The sequence below is a fragment of the Globicephala melas genome, chromosome 5, assembly GCF_963455315.2.
Source record: "Globicephala melas chromosome 5, mGloMel1.2, whole genome shotgun sequence".
NCBI lineage: Eukaryota > Metazoa > Chordata > Mammalia > Artiodactyla > Delphinidae > Globicephala > Globicephala melas.
This window is the reverse complement of record NC_083318.1, coordinates 52,800,244-52,822,021: the sequence shown is the minus strand read 5'-3', so window position 1 is coordinate 52,822,021 and position 21,778 is coordinate 52,800,244. Positions and strand designations below refer to the sequence as shown.

The window sequence follows — 21,778 nt, the reverse complement described above, 5'->3', positions numbered from 1 at the left end:
GAGGAGGTCAAGAGAAGTAGTGTGAGTGTAGCTAGAGATGGAGTGGGCAAGGCAGCCTGACTGCCCTCAGTGCAGTAATTTAACAAGCAGCCAAGAGCAGCACATGGCTGAGAGGGGCTTGTGACAGCAGCGAAATGTGTGGCAGCCTCCTAGGTTTGGCTTTGGGGTTCAGATTCAGAATGACTGGCTAGAGCCACCTGTTCCAAATGAAAGGATCTGCTATGCCATGGTCCATTCATTTTCTTATAGATATAGAAGAAGCCTCAAATGATCAAAGTCATACAAATGCTAATGAAGTTGGGCATTCTTCACATATTATCTTCTACCACTTGATCTTAAAATGTCATATTTAAAATTAATTACTGGGACCTCCCTGGTGGCACAGTGGTTACGAATCCACCTGCCATTGCAGGGGACATGGGTTCGAGCCCTGGTCCAGGAAGATCCCACGTGCTGCAGAGCAACTAAACGTGGGCACCACAACTACTGAGCCTGCACTCTAGAGCCCGCGAGCCACAACTACTGAAGCCTGAGTACCTAGAGCCCGTGCTACGCAACAGGAGAAGCCCGTGCACCGCAACGAAGACCAGCCCCGGCTCACCGCAACTAGAGAAAGCCTGCGCTCAGCCACGAAGACCAAACACAGCCATAAAATAAATAAATAAAACAAAACAAAATTAATTACTGACAACCTCTTATATTTGCTTGGTGCTTTGTAGTTAAAAAAAAAAATCACTTTCAAATGTATTTTCTCATTTGGTCTTACTCAATCCTGTAAGGTAAACAGAGCAAATACAAAACTTTCATGCTGCCTGTCGTCTCCCCCGCATACCCCACCCAAATTACAGATAAGAGAGAATAGATTATCTGGGGACTTCAAGCTAGGACAAGAACTCCTCCAGTTTAATGTTTCTCCCACTAGATTACTACATTGCTACTTTTAAAAAAGCTTATGAATATTCTCCTAAAGAAAAAAGCCAAAGGTGGGTGTATCTGTACACATTTGACCTTAATCATTTAAAACTCTCTCTCTTCCTAACAATCATGGGTATATGCTCATCCCTGTGATGAATGTGCATTTGTATACACAGAATGGCAAAGCGTATGATTGTAATTGTATCGCCTTCAAAAGCAATAACATGGAGTTTATTAAGAATCAATCACTCAATAAATGATTATTTAGTCCTCAATAAGTCAACAAGTACCTGATGAATAAAAGCATTTACGTAGATTTCCAAATTAATAACTAGTAGTTATATAAAATTCCACCACACTTGCAGTCCTGTGCTAAACCTCATACATTTCCTAAAAATATACTCTCTAAATAAAAGACTCCAGAACTAGATTTTGATAAAACTTAATACGATTCTAAGCATTCAGTAAGACTATCAATCCATTGATTCAGAATTTTATTGAAGTGATCAGCATCTTGAATTTGAGTATAAAATTGAAAGACAATGATTTTTGGACTTTTCCCCCCCATATTCTATCATTCTGCATTATAGAAATGTTAGGTCTCTAAGAAGTAATATAAAATAAGACCCTCTACTTACAATAAGGACCAAAATAAGACTGATGCCTTGCATAATGTCTTCAGTTCTAGAATGAATGTATAATACCTACTTCTGGTCTCGCTAAGCTGCTCTGCCCTAGAAGTAAATCTCATTAAACCAAACTTCCGTAAAAGTGCATATGGGGTTTCCCTGGTGGTGCAGTGGTTGAGAGTCCGCCTGGCGATGCAGGGGACACGGGTTCGTGCCCCGGTCCCGGAAGATCCCACATGCCACGGAGCGGCTGGGCCCGTGAGCCATGGCCGCTGAGCCTGCGCGTCCGGAGCCTGTGCTCCGCAACGGGAGAGGCCACAACAGTGAGAGGCCCGCGTACCGCAAAAAAAAAAAGTGCATATGGTTTTGATTTTTCATTCCTCTTTGTAAACTTCCAAAGTAATGGAATCTGGCAACAGATCTCAGCAGTGTCAAGTCTTCTAACTAAGAGATGGAAGGTTGAGACATTTAAAGGGATCATTCTATTTTCTTTTTTCAGAAAGTGATGAATAAAACTGTCAGGTGGAGACAACTGTATTTGACCTTCCCCAATAGAGAGAGAAATAAAATGGAGAGGGATCTAGATCTCTGATGAGAGAAAAGTTGTTAAAAACACCAAAGTACATTTGAATTCCTACTTAAAAGCATTATCTTTTTCAAGTCTTCCCACATCCTACCCCACCCCTGGCTTTGAGTGAAATGCAATTTATAAGACAAAATGATTCATTATCTAGAGATAAATTTACAAACTGACATAAGAGAACTGTCCCAGAGGCTACATTACCTATTCAAGTTTATTACAGTAGCTTTAGTTCTTATTGCATATATTGTTACATGCCTTTTACAAGCCAGGGTGATCTATGCTATGTATGCTCAATTTAGCAGAAGTTATATCTACTGCTTCTCTCTTGAAAATCAGCAGCATGCAGTGCAATACGTGGTGTGCAGAGTTATTGTTTCAAAAAGTGAAAAACTACTTAGGTTTAACTGAGGAGGAACATGATCTTTATTGGCTGATATGCAAAGTTTAATTTTGGTTTTATGCAGAGTTTGCATAGTTCATGATTACTTTCTAATGAAAAACTAGATGTGTTGTCAGTGACCTTGAAGAAGATCAGGTGACAGTAGCAAACAGAAAAATTTGAAGAAGAGGCATAACTTTTAAAGTAGAAAGGTCAGCAAGAACTGCCTGAAACAAAAAACAAAAGGAATGATTAATATCGGCATTCTGATCAGCAAAGTGAAGCCTATGAAATAAACACAGAAACACCTTTACAATGTAATTCTGATATCAACACACCTGAGTTCTTCAGGTTGGTCCCAAATCTCTGTACTGAAGCTACAACCTTCTTTCTCTTTTCTGAACATCTTAATGTTAGAACATGTGCAAAATACTCAAATGTGCAGTAGAAAATAATCTGGACTTTAGTCTTGAGCCTTCTTCAAATATACAAGGTAGCATGAGTTTATAAGAGGTCTAACATTTCAACTTGCTTCTATAAATAAATGTACATTATGAATCCTAGTCCCGTTATACTAAGGAGTAACTGACTTTAGAAAATCACTTTAAGATGGAACTAATGTTTACTCAGTTGCAAGATGCATAAACATCCTCTTCCCTTTAAACAAAGAATGTAGGCAGCTATTTTAAGGATAAAATGTACATTTCTATGAGAGATAACAAATAGAGTAATATTGTAAGCCACTATTTAATTGAACCATGCTTCAGGTGTAAGATATACTACTGAAAAGAAACGAGCTTTAAATAATTAACTCACAACTAAAAATAAACAAAAAAGCCCATGTTTCTTTACTATATCATCCAAACACATGCTCTTTAATTCTTTCAACTAGTTTGTCTTTGTTCTATGAGCATATGAACAATTATAAGAAAATGCAACATAAGCCCCAATAGTTTCTATTAAAACTACTAGGTATCTTGTTTCCTGTAATGGTTATAGTGGTTTCCCATAATAATCTTGTTTATGACTTCTTCACAAGAACATTGTTTTCAAGTAATTAAGGAATTCTGAATACTTAATATTACTTAGCTCAAAACTTATGGGTTTTACCCAAGTTAAAAAATTAGTCTGCGAGTAATGTGTGTCCTATGCATCTGATACTAAAGTGCCCGAGCCTGGCAATCTCTCAGGAACTATTTCCATCCCATCTGAGTGAAACTTATCCTTACTTCAGCTGCAGCCAGTGATGTCACCTCCATCAGGTTCACTGCTCGGAAAGCAAACACAGCAGCTGCCAGGACTGGAAAAGAATGCACACTATTTCAACTGCTGGTCTGGTCTACTCATCAGCCAGGCAATTTACTGCTATGCCCACAACCCACGATGAGGGCTCAGAATTAGTGCTTCACAACTGTATCCTGCATTCTGAGTTAAGGCCTTGTGATGAATGGAAATTGTCTCCTCTGGAGAACAGTGGCTTGATGGTGCAGTTTTGGGAAAAAGGGAATTTTAGTGGTTTTAAAAAAGCCATTTTATAAATTGTTTCATACCTATAACTTCAATTGTAACAATTTTTAAATGGCATGAAGATCTAATGACTATCTTATAAATAAAGATTTATTTTGATGCAGGTGTTTCTTACTGATGCAATGGAGAGGCTTCTGAGAAGTTATATGCAGACTGAATTTTTAAATATATCAGATGATGTTTCATATGTATCAAGGAGGTATCCTGATAAAAATGTGGCAATAAATTCTTTCCTTAAAAATATTTTTATACTATTTTGTTATATTTATATTTTTACGCTCAGCATTGACTTTCTTAGAGTGTCATAAATGGATACGTCTGTGGGGCGGGCTACTGTGGGATTGATCCTGACATTTACATTAATATTGGCCACAGAAAAAGAAGTTGAAACTTTGAAAAGAAAATAAACCAAACCATTATAGAACATCCTGAAGGTCAATAATATATACTGACTAGAAAACATTTGGATTTTTGTTCCCATTAATCATCTGCATATGAACAGAGAGTAATGCTGACATGAGTTATGTCTTATTACATAATCTACCATAAAACTTTGTGAAAGTGAATGAGTCATCATGAACAATGGAAGGACCATGTAATAGGTTCAGGCAACTCTGATAAGGAAACGGTACTGCCTGGAGGTGACTCTTGACTTCTCCCCATTTTTTTCATCACCAGTAGTGGTAGTACATTCCCTACCCAACAAGTCCTTAAAGTTTAGAAAATGAATGGTAAGGAATCTTTAAAATTATTTGGAAGACTCGTTCCTAAGTATATTGCATAGATAATGCAAATTTTTTTAAAAAATATATTTTTACTGTGGAAGTAATAATAATGATAATAGCAGTTAATTCTAATACCAAAAATGAGTTAAGTACTATTGTTAGCCCCATTTTACTAATGTAGAAACTGAGGCACTGTGAGTTTGGATGACATATTCAGAGTCACACAGGTAGAAAATAGTAGAGTGACTACTCAACTCTGGCCCTAGAGCTCAAGCATTTAACCACTATGTGATGACATTTTTGAGATTGAAGGTAAGCAGTAATGACTCATCCCTGATATAGAAATCTGTGTGCTTTCCTAAGAATCACCTTCTCTTTTGTCTCTCAGAATAGTTTTCCCCTGGCAGAAACCATAATGGAAAAGAATATAAAAAAGACTGTATATACATGTATAACTGAGTCACTTTGCTGTACAGAAGAAATTAACCCAACATTGTAAATAACTATACTTCAATTTAAAAAAAAAAAAGAATGGTTTTCCAGAGATGGCCTGAAGGATGATGCATGGTGGTCCTGGGCTCTGGACCACCTGATAGGGGTCATGCCTATGGAGTAGAAGTCAGGATACAGGTCTCTTAATTTCCCCAGATAGAGGCCGAGTGACTGGGAAGCACAGGCATTTTTCGAGGGGACAACAGATTTTGGACAGTTTGTCAAAAAAAGCATTAGAACTAGTAAGGAAAATTCTGGGAGAAAAATACATGGTAGTGGTAAAACAAAATTTAAAAAGTCATCAGCTGGGATTATTTAATATGTAACAAGGGATATAAGAGACCTGGGGCAAAGAATTTACCCTTTAATTGAAATGGAGAAAACTTAAGTACCTAAAGTCCCTCAGCTTCCATTTTTACAAGAATATCAAAGAAAACCATTCCTGTGAACCAACAACTTCTTTATAGTTTTCTAATATCTGGAATCATATTTGAAAATGGAGACATTTTAGGAGCTAAGGGTTGTGGTCACTATTTCCTTTTTTGAGTATAATTTAACGGAGTTGGTGAAAGCTTGACAGGATGGTCAAATTTTCCGCTGTAGCAGGAAAGAGTTTTACATGGTGGGAAATATATAGTTTTTCCAAAGGCAGATAAGAGGGGGAATAAAAGAGTAGTTACTAATTGACTTCAGCATCCAAAATGCTTATGTGCTCACAACCTTTATTTATCTTGGTGTCACATCACAGAAGTTCCTTTCCGTCTGCTTCATGATTGCTTTGCCCAGTACTTCCTCACAGCTGGTTTATTTGCCAAGGAAAACAGGTCTATACTTTGGGATATTTTCTTTTTTAATTAAAAAAAATTTTTTTTTTTTTGGCTGTGTTGGGTCTTCATTGCTGAGTGTGGGCTTTCTCTAGTTGCAGCGAGCGGGGGCTACTCTTTGTTGCAGTGCGCAGGCTTCTCATTGTGGTGGCTTCTCTTGTTGCGGAGCATGGGCTCTAGGCACGCTGGCTTCAGTAGTTGTGGCTCGCGGCCTCTAGAGTGCAGGCTCAGTAGTTGTGGCCCACGGGCTTAGTTGCTCCACAGCACATGGGATCTTCCCAGACCAGGGCTCGAACCTGTGTTCCCTGCATTGGCAGGTGGATTCTTAACCACTGTGCCACCAGGGGAGTCCTGGGATATTTTCAACTGAAGTCATGCTTCATATGAAATATAGAAAATCAAATATTTACTTTTGGTCTTTTAAACTTTTCTCATTACTTTAATTTTAAGCAACTCTATCATGAACATTAAGACACCTATGCTTTAAACTGTTCTTCAAAAGGCCTAATTATTCACAATTGAAACCAGTAATATTTACTAAGATATTTCGAAAGACTACATAAGCTCACTTGAGCAAAAAAGGTGGTCACAAAATATTCAGCCCCGAAAATGTATAAAATAATCAAAACTAATTTATATACACATCTACATGCAATTACCTACCCTATGGCTCTTTATCTGAATTCCATGGTAGGAATTCCCATTAGTCTAATTCCATTTCTAGATGTTCTACAATTCTTCTCTGTTGATTTCTTTTTTTTAAATAAATTTATTTATTTGTTTATTTTTACTTTTGGCTATGTTGGGTTGTTGTTTCGATGTGCAGGCTTCTCATTGCAGTGGCTTCTCTTGTTGCAGAGCATGTGGGCTCTAGGCACAGGGGCTCAGTAGTTGTGGCGCTTGGGCTTAGTTGCTCTGCGGCATGTGGGATCTTCCTGGACCAGGTATCAAACCTGTGTCCCCTGCACTGGCAGGTGGATTCTTAACCACTGCGCCACCAGGGAAGCCCCTCTGTTGATTTTTTAAAAACACTCAGAGAAAGTGAATGGATGCAATAGTGTGAACTGCATTTCTACCTATACATCAATAACTTTTTAATTACTGTATTAAGCTTACAGCAAAGTACGTGGCTTAGAGCAAATGCAGCATTCAACATTCATTTCTCTTTCACTTCAGTTTGCTGAGGGGTGATAAGTCACAGAATGGGAGACTTTAAATTGGAAGACGCTTTGAAGGTCTTCCAATTCAACATTTCTTTCATGATAGAAAACCTCTTAACCCTTCAGATGACAGTTAAAAAGCCCATTCTACTTTTGGAAAGTCCTAATTATTAGAAAGTACTTTCTAATACTGAGCCCATTTCTTTAACATGCTCTAATGTTTTCTGAAATGATACAAAAAGCTACATACAATACTCTTCAAAATTTATGCCCTACCCAGAAGAGTTATTTGGTAGAAAATCTAAAATCCTGTTACCTGAGAAATGGTAGCAAAAAACAATACTACTTAGCCTGGAAAATAGAAGACTTTGAGGAAAGGAGGGGGTGAGAGAGTAGAAAAAAACATGATGATGATCCTGGTTTAACAGTAGTACATTCTAACAAGTTATATTATCCAGGGACTTCCCTGGCGGTCTAGTGGTTAAGACCCCGTGCTTCCTCTGCAGGGGTTTGATCCGTGGTGGGGGAACTAAGATCCCACACACCATGTAACGTGGCCAAAAAAAAAAAAAAAAGTTATATTATCCAGAAATGAAATGGGCTACTTGGTAAGACAGGGATTATCCAACACTGAATGTTCAGGCACAGGATAAGGACTGCCTGTTAGAAATATTTAAAAGAAGTTATACCTGATGACCTCTAGGATCCCCTTTTGTCTCTAGATTGTATGCATCACTGACATTCAGCCAAAAGAGGTGATGGCAGACCAGTTTTTCCTAACTCATATTTGTACGGGCTTTAAAAACCACTGAGATAGAAGGATACTGGGAGTTGTTAAAAACCCCAGTAAATGATATCTCTCATTATACCAGGGGCAACATTTATCTTCATGGTACTTTATTATTATCTCAATTTTCCTTTTCAAAATGCCATCTAATTACTCGAACTTTCAGCATTCAAAAATATGTTAATATGGTACCTAGAGAATCTTCTGCAAGAAAAGGGTCATCAATTAAGCATTATTTCCAAATGGCCCAGAGAGGTGTCTTTACAATGCTATCACTGGGTAAAGATTAAATAATTTGTTCAATGTCACAAAACTGGAGAAGGTTGGAACCAGCATTCTCTGCTCTCCATGTGAAAACCCTGTAATACTTATTTGAATTCCCTGATAATTTCAATGATAAAATAATTTATCATAATATATATTTATATAATATATAATATATATAATATTATATAATATTATATATAATATATTATATATTATATATAATATAATATATATATTATATAATATAATATATATATTATATAATATAATAATATATATTATATAATATATAATATATATAATATATAATATATATTATATTATATATTATATAATATATATTATATTTATATAATATATATATTATATAATATTATATATATTATATAATATATATTATATATTTATATATAATAAAATAATGATAATAATAATTGAGTCGATTTTACACACAGAGAAGCAAAATAATATAAGAAATCTGTGCCCTATGTGTTATCACACAGTTGCCCTCTGTGTATATCTGTTGTTAGAACTTAATTATTAAATAAGAGATAGATTTGTGGCTTTCTGAAAAAAAGATGAATTTCTTTTTGGCTTAAGAGAATATGTAAAAGGGGAAACTCAGTTACCAGGGCAGGAGTTAGAGACTGTTAGCAACAAGGAAAAGGTTTTGAGTTCAGTATAAACTAGTCCAGAAGAGCTGAGATTTCAACTATGCAGGGAGACTCAGTCTCAGTTTGGATTTTAGGTAGTAGTTGAGAAAGGGCACAGAACAGAACACTAAGGTAGTCACAGGAGTCAGGAAAAAAACAGAAGTATACCTACACTCTGCTGTGCAAACCTCACAGGTGCTGAGACCGTAAGCCCTGGCTGGATTAAAAGCAGGGGAGGGGAGCTGGACATTCCTAGAAGTGACGAAAAAGGACTAGGAATAGACGTGATGGGCAGTTATGCAGACTTATTTAGATTGCAGAATCTCAGTGCTTGTCTTCTAAGGCAGATAAATCTACTAAATGTTCATGAATTAGAAATGAAAGACAACTGTAGACTCAAATTCCAATTACAGATGGTGAATATCAGAAAGCAAAGGGGCTTTACTATAAAAAGAGCATGTGTTTTACAAACAAGCACTTACTCTTACCAGCAAGAATTTCCAGAGAGTTGTACCCTAGGATTCTATCCCACAAAAGCAAGAGTTGATCTGTAGCTAAGTATCCAGAGAAAGCTCGAACCATCCATTTAAATGATATGCGAAGTCTGTAAGCAAAGAAAAAAAAGAAATTTTACCAGTGGAATTTTTTCTCATCAAAAAGCAGTATCAGAAGAACTCAACCAGTTCCATTATTAGATAACTCCTTTGTGGGTCTGAAAAATCACATGGGCATTTAAAACTCAAGCACTCTACATATATACAATGGAATACTACTCAGCCATAAAAAAGAATGAAGTAATGCCATTTGCAGCATCATGGATGGACCTAGTGATTATCATACCAAGTGAAGGAAGTCAGAAAGAGAAAGACAAATACCACATGAAATCACTTATATGTGGAATCTAAAATATGACACAAATGAACTTATGTATGAAACAGGCTCACAGACATAGAAAACAGACTTGTGGTTGCCAAGGGGGAGGGGGGAGAGATAGATGGGGAGTTTGGGATTAGCAGATGCAAACTACTATGGTATTGAATGGATAGACAACAAGGTCCTACTGCTGTAGGTCCTACTGTTCCTACAAGGAACTATATTCAATATTCTGTGATAAACCATAATGGAAAGAATATGAAAAAGAATGTATGTATATGTATAACTGAAACACTGCTGTGATTAACACAATATTGTAAATCAACTATACTTCAATAAAATAAATTTAAAAAACCCTCAAATACTCTATTAAAAGCTGTAAAAAGTACAATGGTGAGAAACCATGAGTCCTCAAATTAGTGGTCTCAAAAGCATTAAGAGGGCTTCCCTGGTGGGGCAGTGGTTGAGAGTCCGCCTGCTGATGCAGGGGACACGGGTTCGTGCCCTGATCCGGGAAGATCCCACATGCCGCAGAGCGGCTGGGCCCGTGAACCATGGCTGCTGAGCCTGCGCGTCTGGAGCCTGTGCTCTGCAACAGGAGAGGCCACAACAGTGAGAGGCCCGCATACAGGAAAAAAAAAAAAAGCATTAAGAGAAAGAATTATATTCCTGAGTCCTACTTTATGTTATAGTTCATTCTTTAGAAAACTCACTTCTACATTCTGTTTTTCAGGGTGTGTACTAATTAGCTATCAATGAGGTGATCTTATAGTCTTAACAGTTCCAGGCAAGCCTAGAACATTTGAATTTTTATTCAAGATACTTGAAAGAGCTTGATAGCTGCACATTTTTCCAATTCAATAAATTATATTCCTACATTTCACTCAAATGGCTACAAAGGATGAAAAAAGACAAAGAAAACTAGTTTTAAAGCTATAGGGGGACTTCATGGTGGCACAGTGGATAAGAATCCACCTGCCAATGCAGGGACACAGATTCGATCCCTGGTCTGGGAAGGTCCCACATGCCATGGAGCAGCTAAGCCCGTGCCTCAAACCACTGAGCCTGCACTTTAGAGCCCGTGAGCCACAACTATTGAGCCCATGCACCTAGAGCCTGTGCTCTGCAACAAGAGAAGCCACCGCAAGGAGAAGCCCGCGCACCACAATGAAGAGTAGCTCCTGCTCACTGCAACTAGAGAAAGCCTGCGCACAGCAACAAAGACCCAACGCTGCTAAAAATAAAAAATAAAATCAAATCTTAAAAAAAAGAAAAGCTATAAGGGACCTTAGAAATAGATCTCTGATTTGAAACCCTTAGTTTTATAGAGGATGTCATCAGAACTCTGAAAAATCAACCAGAAAATTCAATTAAATTCTATTTTGCAAAAAAAAAAAGAAGAAGTATGAGATCCTACTGTTTCATAAATAGGTTATGTTACAATAACAATTTATCTCTAGAATCAGGAAACAAACTCTTTGGCTTTGGTGCCTGAAGAGATTAAATAGTCTCTCAATTTCTGTACTATTGGCAATTAAACATCACTTGACTGCCCCTGAGAGGTTCTAGCCAAATTCTTTGTTAAAACTGTTATACAGATAAACATCTGTACTTTTTCTTAAAAGAGAAAATGGGATTGAGAGATTGCCTTTGTTGGTGTCACATTAACTTTCTTGAGACTGAAAAAGGACCCCCCAGGTTTCAGAAATTCCTCAATACTAGATAACTATTGTTCTAATATAACAAAATACATGTAGGCAGTAGTATTGATAAATCAAGATTTTTGGTTGGTTTTAGAATTTCTGTTTATAGATGCCAAAGAAACTTTTAGCCACCAATTATTTTAAATTTAAATAATTTACTAACTTTTAAGCCTAAATTATTAACTTCAACTAGTTTCATTTTACTGGATCTCTCAGTGTCTTATTAGAACAACAGCACCACACATCATGCCTTCTGCTCCCTAGTATACATCACAGATTCAATTTCTTAGAAATACAGTTTATTGAGGCATAATTTATGTATAGTAGAATTTGCCCTTACTAATGCACAATTCTGAGTTTTGTTAAGAACCAAATGGAAATTTTAGAACTGATAAATACAAAAACAATAAAAACAATAACAACAACAGCAACAAAACAGCCCTCACTGGATGGATCCAATAGCAAAATGGAAATAACCATTGAGAGAGCCAGTGAATTTAAATATAAATCAATAGAAGTGTCCAATCTGAACTACAGAGTAAAAAGGATTGAAAACAAAATGAACAGAGCTTCAGGAAGCTGTGAGATAAGACTAAAAGTTTTAATATTTGTGTCCCAGAAGAAAAGGATAATGAGTGTGGTGCAGAAAAAAATATTTGAAGAAATAATGGTTGAAAACTTCCTAAATTTGGCAAAAGAAATAAGCCTCAAATTAAGATGTTAAGCAAACCCTAAACAGGATAAACCCAAGAAATCCATGTCCAGATACATCATAATCAAACTGCTAAGATCTAAAGACAACGATCTTGACAGCAGCCACAGAAAAACAATAATTGATATTATTTCTTCCTGACATGTTTTGTAGAACTTGCCCATGAAACCCTCCAGGCCTGGAGTTTATTTGAAAGTAGAAGGGATAAATTAAAGATGTATATTGTAACTCCTAGGGCACTGTTATAGACTGAATGCTTGTGTCCCCACTCCCACCCCCAAATTCATATATTGAAATTACCCCCCAATGCGATGGTATTAGGAAAGAGGTGTGTGGCCTTTGGAAGTTAATTAGCATTAGATAAAGTTATGAAGGTAGGTCCTCATGTTTGGGATTAGTGCCTTCGTAAGAGTCATGTGAGAGCTTCTTTTTCTTCTCTGCTCTCCATCATGTGAGGATACAATGAGAAGCAGTCTGCAACTCAGAAGAAGGTCCTCTGGAACTCAACCATGCTAGCAACCTGATCTTAGACTTCCAGTCTCCAAAACTGTGAGAAATAAATTTCTGTTGTTTATAAGCCATACAGTTTATGGTAATTTGTTATAGCAGACTGAACTAAGACAGACACTTATCAAAATATATTTTTAGAAAGGTATAAATAATAATCCAATACTGGAGATAAAATGGAGTAAAAAATTATTCAATTCAAAAGTAGGCAGGAGGGGAAACTTCCCTGATGGTCCAGTGGTAAAGAATCCACCTTACAATGCAGGGGACACAGGTTCGATCCCCGGTCAAGGAACTAATATCCCACATGCTGTGGGGCAACTAAATCCACGTGCTACAACTACTGAGCTCATGCGCCTCAACTAGAGCCTGCGTGCCACAAACTACAGAGCCCACACGCTCTGGAACCTGCATGCCACAACTACAGAGCCCACCTGCCCTGGAGCCTGCGCGCCACAACTAGAGAAGAGAAAACCTGCATGCCATGACTAGAGAGAAGCCCGCATGCTGCAACGAAAGATCCTGTATGCCTTGACAAAGATCCTGTGTGCCGCAACTAAGACCCAATGCAGACAAAAATAAAGAAAATAAATAAATAAATAATAAATAAATTAAAAACAAACAAACAAACAAACAAAAGTAGGCAGGAGGGACTTCCTTGGTGGTCCAGTAGTTGAGAATCCGCCTTTCAATGCAGGGGACATGGGTTTGATCCCTGGACGGGGAACTAAGATCCCACATGCTGTGGGGCAACTAAATCCTTGCACCACAACTAGAGAGAAGCCTGCATGCTGCAATGAAAGATCCCGTGTGCCACAACTAAGACCCGATTTGGCCAAAAATAAATAAATAAATATTAAAAAAAAAAAGTAGGCAGGAAAAGAGGACAAAAAGAATAAAGAGCACATGGGACAAACAAAAAAATGTCTATCAAGATAGTAAATAATATCAATTGATATTATTTTAATCCAATAATATCAATTACATTAAATGTAAATGGAATAAACACACCAATTAAAAGACAAGCTGCCACACTGAAAGACCCAAGTATACTTTTGACAAGAAAGCCACCTGAAAAGTAAAGACACTGATAATCAATACGTTAAAAGTAAAAAGACAGAAAAGAATACACTATACAAATTGTAATAAAAAGAAAGCTGGAATGGCTATATCAGACATAGTAGATTTATTGCTAGGAAAAGACATTACATAATGATAAAAAGATCAATTCTCCTAAAAAGAGAGTCAAATACATGAAGTAAAAATATATATAGCAATGCAGAAATAAAAAGACAAATTCACAATTATAATTGGAGGCTCTAACACTTCTTTCTCAATAATCAATAGAAAAAGTAGAAGAAAATTAACAAGTGTATAGAAGTCTTGAACATTATCAACAAGCTTGACTTGATTACCACTTACAGAACATTCTGCTCAACACTAGCAGCATACAAATTCTTTTCAAGTGTACATGGAAGATTCATCAAGATAGATCATATTCTGGGTCATAAAACAAACTGCAACACATTTAAAAGAACTAAAATCTTATGAAGCACATTGTCTAACTGTAACAGAATTACAATAGAAATAACAACAGAAAGACATAATATCTTTCCAAATATTTAGAAATTAAACAATGCAGTTTTATATAAACTATGGTCAAAGAGGAAGTCACAAGAGAAATTAAGAAACATTTTGAATTGAATGAAAGTGAAAACATAACACATCAAAATTTGTTGAGTGGAGGTAAAGCAGTGCTTTGAGGGCAATTTATAACATTATTGCTTACATTAGAAAAGAAGAAATGTCTCAAATTAATTATCTAAATTTCAGCTTAAACAAGTAGAAAGACAAGACCAAAACAAAACTAAAGCAAGTATACAGAAGGAAATAACAAATAAAAGAGCATAGGGCTTCCCTGGTGGCGCAGTGGTTGAGAGTCCGCCTGCCGATGCAGGGGACACGGGTTTGTGCCCCGGTCCGGGAAGATCCCACATGCCGCGGAGCAGCTAGGCCCGTGAGCCATGGCCGCTGAGCCTGCACGTCCGGAGCCTGTGCTCCGCAACGGGAGAGGCCACAACAGTGAGAGGCCCGCGTACAGCAAAAAAAAAAAAAAAAAAAAAAGAGCATAACTCAATGAAACCGAAAATAGAAAAACAAAATCAATGAAACCAAAAACTGATTCTTTCAAAGAAGAATAAAATTAATAAACCTCTGGCCAGAATAATCAAGAAAGAGAAACAAGATACAAATATCAATCTCAGGAATGAGAGCGGTAATGTCACTCTGATTCTATAGATATTGAAAGGCTAATTAAGAATTATTATGGAATATTATGAATAATTTATGTCCATAAATATGATAACAGATAAAACGCACTAAGTACTCAAGAAGAAGGAGATATCCTGAAGAGTCCTATATCTAGTAAAAAAATTAAATTCTAAATTAAAAACCTTCCAATAGCATTAGTTTTAATTCACGAAAGCCTTTTAATAATTGATTTCTAGCCTGATAATTAAATTTTTATATTTTCTCTTGCATCAGAATTTTAATGTTTATCATAATTCACTGAAATAAATTTGTTCCTTTTAATGATTAAAGTGTATAAATAGACTAGAAAAAAGCCAGGATTTTAGCTTCTAGCAATAAACTAAATGTCTTCACTCTAGTAAGGAAAAGCATAGTTATATTCAAATATTCATTTCACAGTAGTAAAATAAAGGTCAGTTTACCACAAGAAAAAATGACTTGTATGTAATATAAAATATTTCTGCCATATTCTTGTTTTATAATATTATTAATAAAATCCTGTTTTTTAATATCTACAAAAGAAAGAGTGTCACCTAGGTGTTATCAACGGATGATATGAGATGTTGTTTTATAAAAGGCATTTCTAAGATCTAAAATGTCTGAAATTCGATGGTGATTTTAGAATGGAGATATATATGTATATATGTATATATATATATATGGAGATATATATGTATATATACATATATATCAATATATAAACATATACATATTCAATCTTTAAACAACTCCATGAGGTAGGAATTCCCTTGATTTTAAAGATGAATAAATTAAATTATCTTGACTTAAAGAAAGAAATTGAGGCTTAGGTAAATTAAATAATTTTATCAGGATTTTATAGTTTAGTAGAGATAGAATTTGAATCTGGGTCTGTCTCTTAAACCCCCCCACCCACTCATCCATCGGCTATGGATTCTATTTCCCATTAACTACTTTTGTGGTCTCAAAGAGTTAGTGTTCCTTTCAAATATGCCCTTATATAGGAGAAAATGGTTACACAGAAACGAAGACAGTAACAAAACACTGATAAATCATTTGGAAATTTCTGTTGCCTTAAGACACTGTTAATTAAAAAAGAGAAAAGAGAACCAATAATAATGAGGTCCACAGGTACCCTACATATTCATTGATAACTCATACTGAGATAAATGAACAAAAATTCAAGCTTTTGGAAGAAAAAAATCACAGTGTACAACCATTGGTAAATAATCGATCTAGATTCCTTTAATGAAAGCCAGCAAACTTTAACTTTTCTGTCTTTCATAAGTTGTTTTCTGATAAATTTGGCCTAAACTGACTTAATTTTAGTATTATCACATTTCTCAGGTAGTATTTGTTTCCACAAATTTTTGCCTCAGTTTGGCCAATACCTTTCATTATGAATAGAAAAGTTCTTTTAGTGATTCTTGTACCAAGCACAAAAATCCAAGCAAATAAGAATTTATTAGGATTTTGGTAAGTCTCTCAAGAATTTCTGTCACAATGTCGAGTTATAATTTACTATTTGATAATTATTGTTTTATTGGGGAGACTGTTAGTCTAATGTCTCTGAAAAATTACTGTATCTTTGATGATGAAAAAGAGCCTTCTGATATCAATTTATTCTTCAATTAGGAGAGAAAAATACTCACGGTTGAGCCCCAATTTCTCGTAGATGATAAAAGAGTTGGGGGAGATAAGTTTGAAGAAGAGTTTCAAACAGCAGACAGAGTGACACGATACCCTGGATACAATAATAAATCACAAGAGAAATGCATAATTTAGTATTTAAAAATGAACTCTGCCATTAAATTATTCAAATGGAAATGAGAAAAAGATTATCAATATAAATATTTTTTCCTTTTTAACAACGATAGGCTCCCCACGTAACCTGGCATGTAGTAATGTTAGGAATTCAAGGAAAACGTCATTTTATAGAAAAACCTGCTTCTCTGTAAGTCATATAGTATCACGTAGGCCCAGCAAAATTAGTTTTTTCTGGATGCATTCCAGTTTCCAGGTATTTCTCTGGTGCTACAGCCACACCCTTCACTTTCTCCTCCATATGTCCCTTCCCTTCCAGCTGTCTCACCCATCAGGGAGAATATTTCCTGCTTTTTTAACTCTTTCATTGAAATCCATCCCCAGAGAAAGACTAACTGTTTGAAATTTGCATCAGGAAGTTATCAAACAAGAATGTTTGATTACTTAGTATAAGGATAACTTTTTTAAAAACTGAAATCCACTTTTTTAAAAGGGCATTATCTGTAGAGCACAAAGTAGATGGTTTTTCAAGTGCATTTATTACTTGACAACTCTGAATAAAGTCTTTCTTGCAGCTCAGCATTCCTCAGCGTTGATCTTTGTAAGGAAGTTTTAATCCTCTTTTTGAATTTCTAAAGAAATAAGGCTGTCATGGTTCCAAATAGTTAAGTCTGGCTGCAAGCCAGAAAAGGAGATGACTGCCTGTTAAGTCTTTATTTCACTGAATAAAGAAAGGGCAGAGGCAGGGCTGTCCCAATCAATCAGCTGAAAAAGGACACCTTAGGGTCAGCACGGATATAGAGAAGGCACATCCAGAGTTGCTCAGTGGCAAGCTTCAGTGGTCTGCACAGGGAAAACATCACGGGTATCTACTGGGCAGCCAGTTAAAAACATTTTTTTGAAACTCTGAAGCGTAAAATGGTACAGAATATGTGAGTAAGAAATCTGAGGCTAAGGATGAGTTATAAGAAAAAAGAATTATTAATATATTTTTGGTTATTCTAGATTAAATATTCATGCAATATAGGCATTAAATCAAGTTGTCTCAGAGAGAAGAAACCCAAGATAATTGGTGGTACTTCATTTGTTCATCTGTGACATCCTAGATTTCTGTTACTTGCCTGCTTTCACTAGCAATGTATGAGAGCAACAGTGGAGACAGAGGAAGGTGGAATAGGAATACACAGGAATGGCGGGGGGAGGATAATGAACTGCTATTTAGTTGAGTAGCGGTGACAGCCTCCTCTTTTGGGAAACTTGGTAGCCCTGACACATTCCAATTTTTAATGTTTTTTTCTGGAGAGTCAGTCAAGTTACCCACAAGCAGACCAAAGCAGGCTCAAAGACAGAAAAAGTATAACTGAAATAAAATAAACACTGCTTTTACTCAGGCTAAGGAGGGTGGGGGTGGGGGAAGGAAGATATGATAAAGGACTGGACAAAATAAAACAGATACAAATACTCAACTCCCAGTATGCTTCTCTTTGAATTTCATGTTAAGGCCAAGGAGCCATCTATTGAATAAACACAAAGGAGATATCTAGTTTGATAACTGATAATTAGCCAAATTGAAAAATAAGGGACAAATAAATGTTTATTTTTCATTAACAAAGAAAAGATGATGATGATGATGATGATAATCGTAACGACAACAATAAAAACAGCAGCCATCTATTTACTGAACATCTGCCACGAGCCAAGTGCTACCCAGGTGCTTTGTACACTGCTCTACAGCACCACAGAAACTCATTATTAACTCTGAAATGAGTTTCAGAGAGGAGGAAACCAGCATTCAAAGAAGTTAGCCACCTTTGTCAAAGAAAACAATACAGACATTGCTATGTTTTTTCTTTCAACATATAAAAGATAATTTAAATGCAATTGATAAAAGGCTTTTTCCTCTCTAATTATTACTAAAACTATTTAAATATCAATTTCTTCTTCTCTTTCATTTATTCTATAGAAAAGTGTTGTTTGACCTCACAAATTAACATTTGTTTTTCTTAAGGAAAGGAAAAACAGATTAGAGTCTGCTTTGATCCATTTTTTCTTTTTTTTATGAACTTACAGAAGGATGAGAAGAGATGGAATGAAGTCTGAAGAAAAAACGCACATACATCTCACGGAATATCTGATACAATTTGGAAGGTTCATGGTACAGAAAACAAAGTGGTGCAACTGAAAGAACAAAAAAGTTAATTAATAATATTGCAGAACTACTAAAATTAAAAAAATAAGTTCACAAAACATGAAAGAATAAATATTTTCTAGTAATAATATTCATTCATAGACAAGTTTAGAATCACATATATATTCTTTTTTCATGTTGAAAAGGGAATATATGCACACATAAAAAACTGAGTCATTAAAAATTAAAAAGAAGGGAGTAAATTATAAAATATTATAATCTCAACAGTAGAATAAGAATGACACAATGGAACTATATAGGGATATTGAAAATTCAAAGTAACTTTTAAAAACTACATAAAGTCAAGTCTCTTTTTTTCAATTGAAATAATAAGAAAGTGACAATCAGGCAATTCATTTTTACTTTGTCCCACAAAGGATCTTTTGAAATTTTTAATTTTTGAAGTCAGGTAAGTAAAATATAAGATGATTTACGACTAGCTTTTAGAACGATGGTCTGCAACTAACTGAATTTGAAAATTAAAATTTTGATTAACAGTTTAGGCTATTGGTCTATATTGGCATATCTCAATATGTATCTAGACAGTTTTCATAGGCTTAAAATAAAACAACTCTAAGAATTTATTTCTCTAATGAATTTGAATTAAGTTTTCTTTTGTACCCAGTTCATGGCAGTTAAGCACAGGTGGGTCAACTCAACCAGACAGCTCATGGCTGACTGTCAGAAAGTCAGATTTTAAAATCAGATGCTGACCTGACAGTCTGATTATTCTGCACTTGCGAACGTGGTCATGCTTTTCATCTTTTCAACACTCAAGAATTTTAGGCAGCATAAATACACTATAATGCAGATATATAAAACTGCATTACCTAAATATTAATTTAATAAAAGTGACTTACTTATTGGGTAATTTCATCTATGATATAGATCAGACAGGTAAGAAGGTCTTGGGCTCTATAATGTCCGTGATGCCCTGAGGGCAGTAGGCATTAAGTAAGCAGGGAAACCAGTGAGCCAACTCAGCTCACTTCCTTTTGACAACGTGAAAGGAAAAAATGATAAAAAATTTTAAATTCTGACAAAACAAAAATTCGATTATCTGGGATAAATGGCGGTGCACAGTATTACTGATGAATAAATTATCAAAAACTAGCATTGCAACTGAGAAATTTCACTTTTCTGAAGGGCAAAAGAGAGACAAATCAATTTTAGGGTGGTAAATATCTAAATACATCCAAAAAAACCCCTCCTTTTATATATATCTATAGGAAAAGACCTTTATGTTTTTTATATATATATATATATATATATGTTTAAAAACTAACAGCCATGTCCTTTCACTTCAAAACTAATTTTAAAAAATTATTTTACTATCAAAATAAATTCCTACTTATTTAAATAGCCCCAACTGAGGTATTCTATACATTTAAAAAGAATAACTCTCATTCTAATTGCAACAACCTAAGAAAAAGCAATGTGGCACAAATACATGGTATTATTACAAATTCAAAATGAAGGTTTGGAATTCATTTACTTTTTGTGATGATGTATATTTTCCCCTCCAACTTCTTAAGTTATTGCTATTTAAAAACTTGTAATTTGAATCTAAAGGTTTTAAAGATTCAGTAATCATTAATGATCATTTCCAGTGAAGGAATGAAAGAGAATTTTAAAATCAGCACTTTTCTATAAACATATATAATATAGAAAACGTTATAATCAGTTATTATTCAAGATGCCACAATTGGTGATGTTGAATTCCCTTATATAGCTATGAAATGGAAAAGTTTTAGTCCATTACATATAATATGTAAAAAATCTTCTACATGACTTTATTTTCCATTTTAAGCATCTTTCCCTATTTGGTTCTTCCATAAAAATGAATGAGCTCATCATCTTTTTAACCAATTAAATACTGCACTATAGGAATTTATTTATGAAATCATAATATACTATACCTACAATAAAAACTTCATTAATCTACATATGTGGGAAAGGATAAGGCCAGTTTAAATTAGAGAAAAGTTTTGAATAAATTTTTAAAAGAGGAAAGTATTATAATTTTAAAGAAATACAGTAACTAAAACTAAAATGGCCTAGTACTATGTAGAGATCCTGGGGATAAGTTGCAATTATGCTAGTATACTGGTTCTAAATAAGTGGTCGCTGCTCCAAAGTATTTGTGGATGCTTAACATATTTTTCTAAAATAGTATAAACTGTATATTAAACATTTTGCATCACCTATTTCCTTAGCGAACTTTTCCCCCTTGGGTGTATAAACTTTAACCTATTAAAACAACCAGAAATGTGAATAGGCAGGAGTCAAAGATGTATTTTGTACCCTGAGAGTTGTTAGAAGATTTAAACTTTCCTGACGTTATTAACTGTTCTCCAAATCGCTCAAGTACATCTTTTAAAAACTAATTACTTGAAAAATGCTTGCAGTTGGAATTATCAAAATAAAAGAATAAAAGGGCTAACATTTTTTATTATTAAAGGTAAAAATTTATATTCTTAACCTTTTTAGGTTTTCTATTTTAAATTCCTCACATATTTATAAAAGAGAAATATGCTGGAACCTCACTATAACATTATGTGTTACATTATGAAATTTTTGTTGCTCAAGAGAATAAAGCCAAGGGCAGCATAATGCAGAATTCCTAGGCACTTTAAATCCTTTTCATTGTATGCTGGTTTTAAAGGTTTTATATTATGTCATTCACGATGACTGTCTGATGCGGAACACTTGAGGGGTTTTTTACAAAGAAAAGTGTTAATTTATCGCTGATTCTTTTTACAAAAGTAAACATTACTGTATATTTCTGTTTAGTCTAAAGG

General features: G+C 35.1%; 1 protein-coding gene across 6 annotated transcripts in view; it reads right to left on the bottom strand.

The window, feature by feature from the left end:
- Positions 1-2,526: 2,526 nt before the first annotated feature.
- The window catches only part of TBC1D19 (TBC1 domain family member 19), a 155,453-nt gene continuing 136,201 nt past the window's right edge, over positions 2,527-21,778 (bottom strand). For 5 of the 6 annotated variants that reach the window (XM_060299223.1, XM_060299222.1, XM_030832234.2 and 2 more), the window contains 5 exons: positions 18,858-18,967; positions 16,678-16,769; positions 9,430-9,545; positions 3,736-3,806; positions 2,527-2,733 (listed from right to left, as the gene is read on the bottom strand). In XM_060299223.1, the coding sequence (XP_060155206.1) occupies positions 2,659-2,733; positions 3,736-3,806; positions 9,430-9,545; positions 16,678-16,769; positions 18,858-18,967 (464 nt within the window). In that variant the 3' untranslated portion in view covers positions 2,527-2,658. The other variant, XM_030832233.2, reaches the window with a different exon arrangement.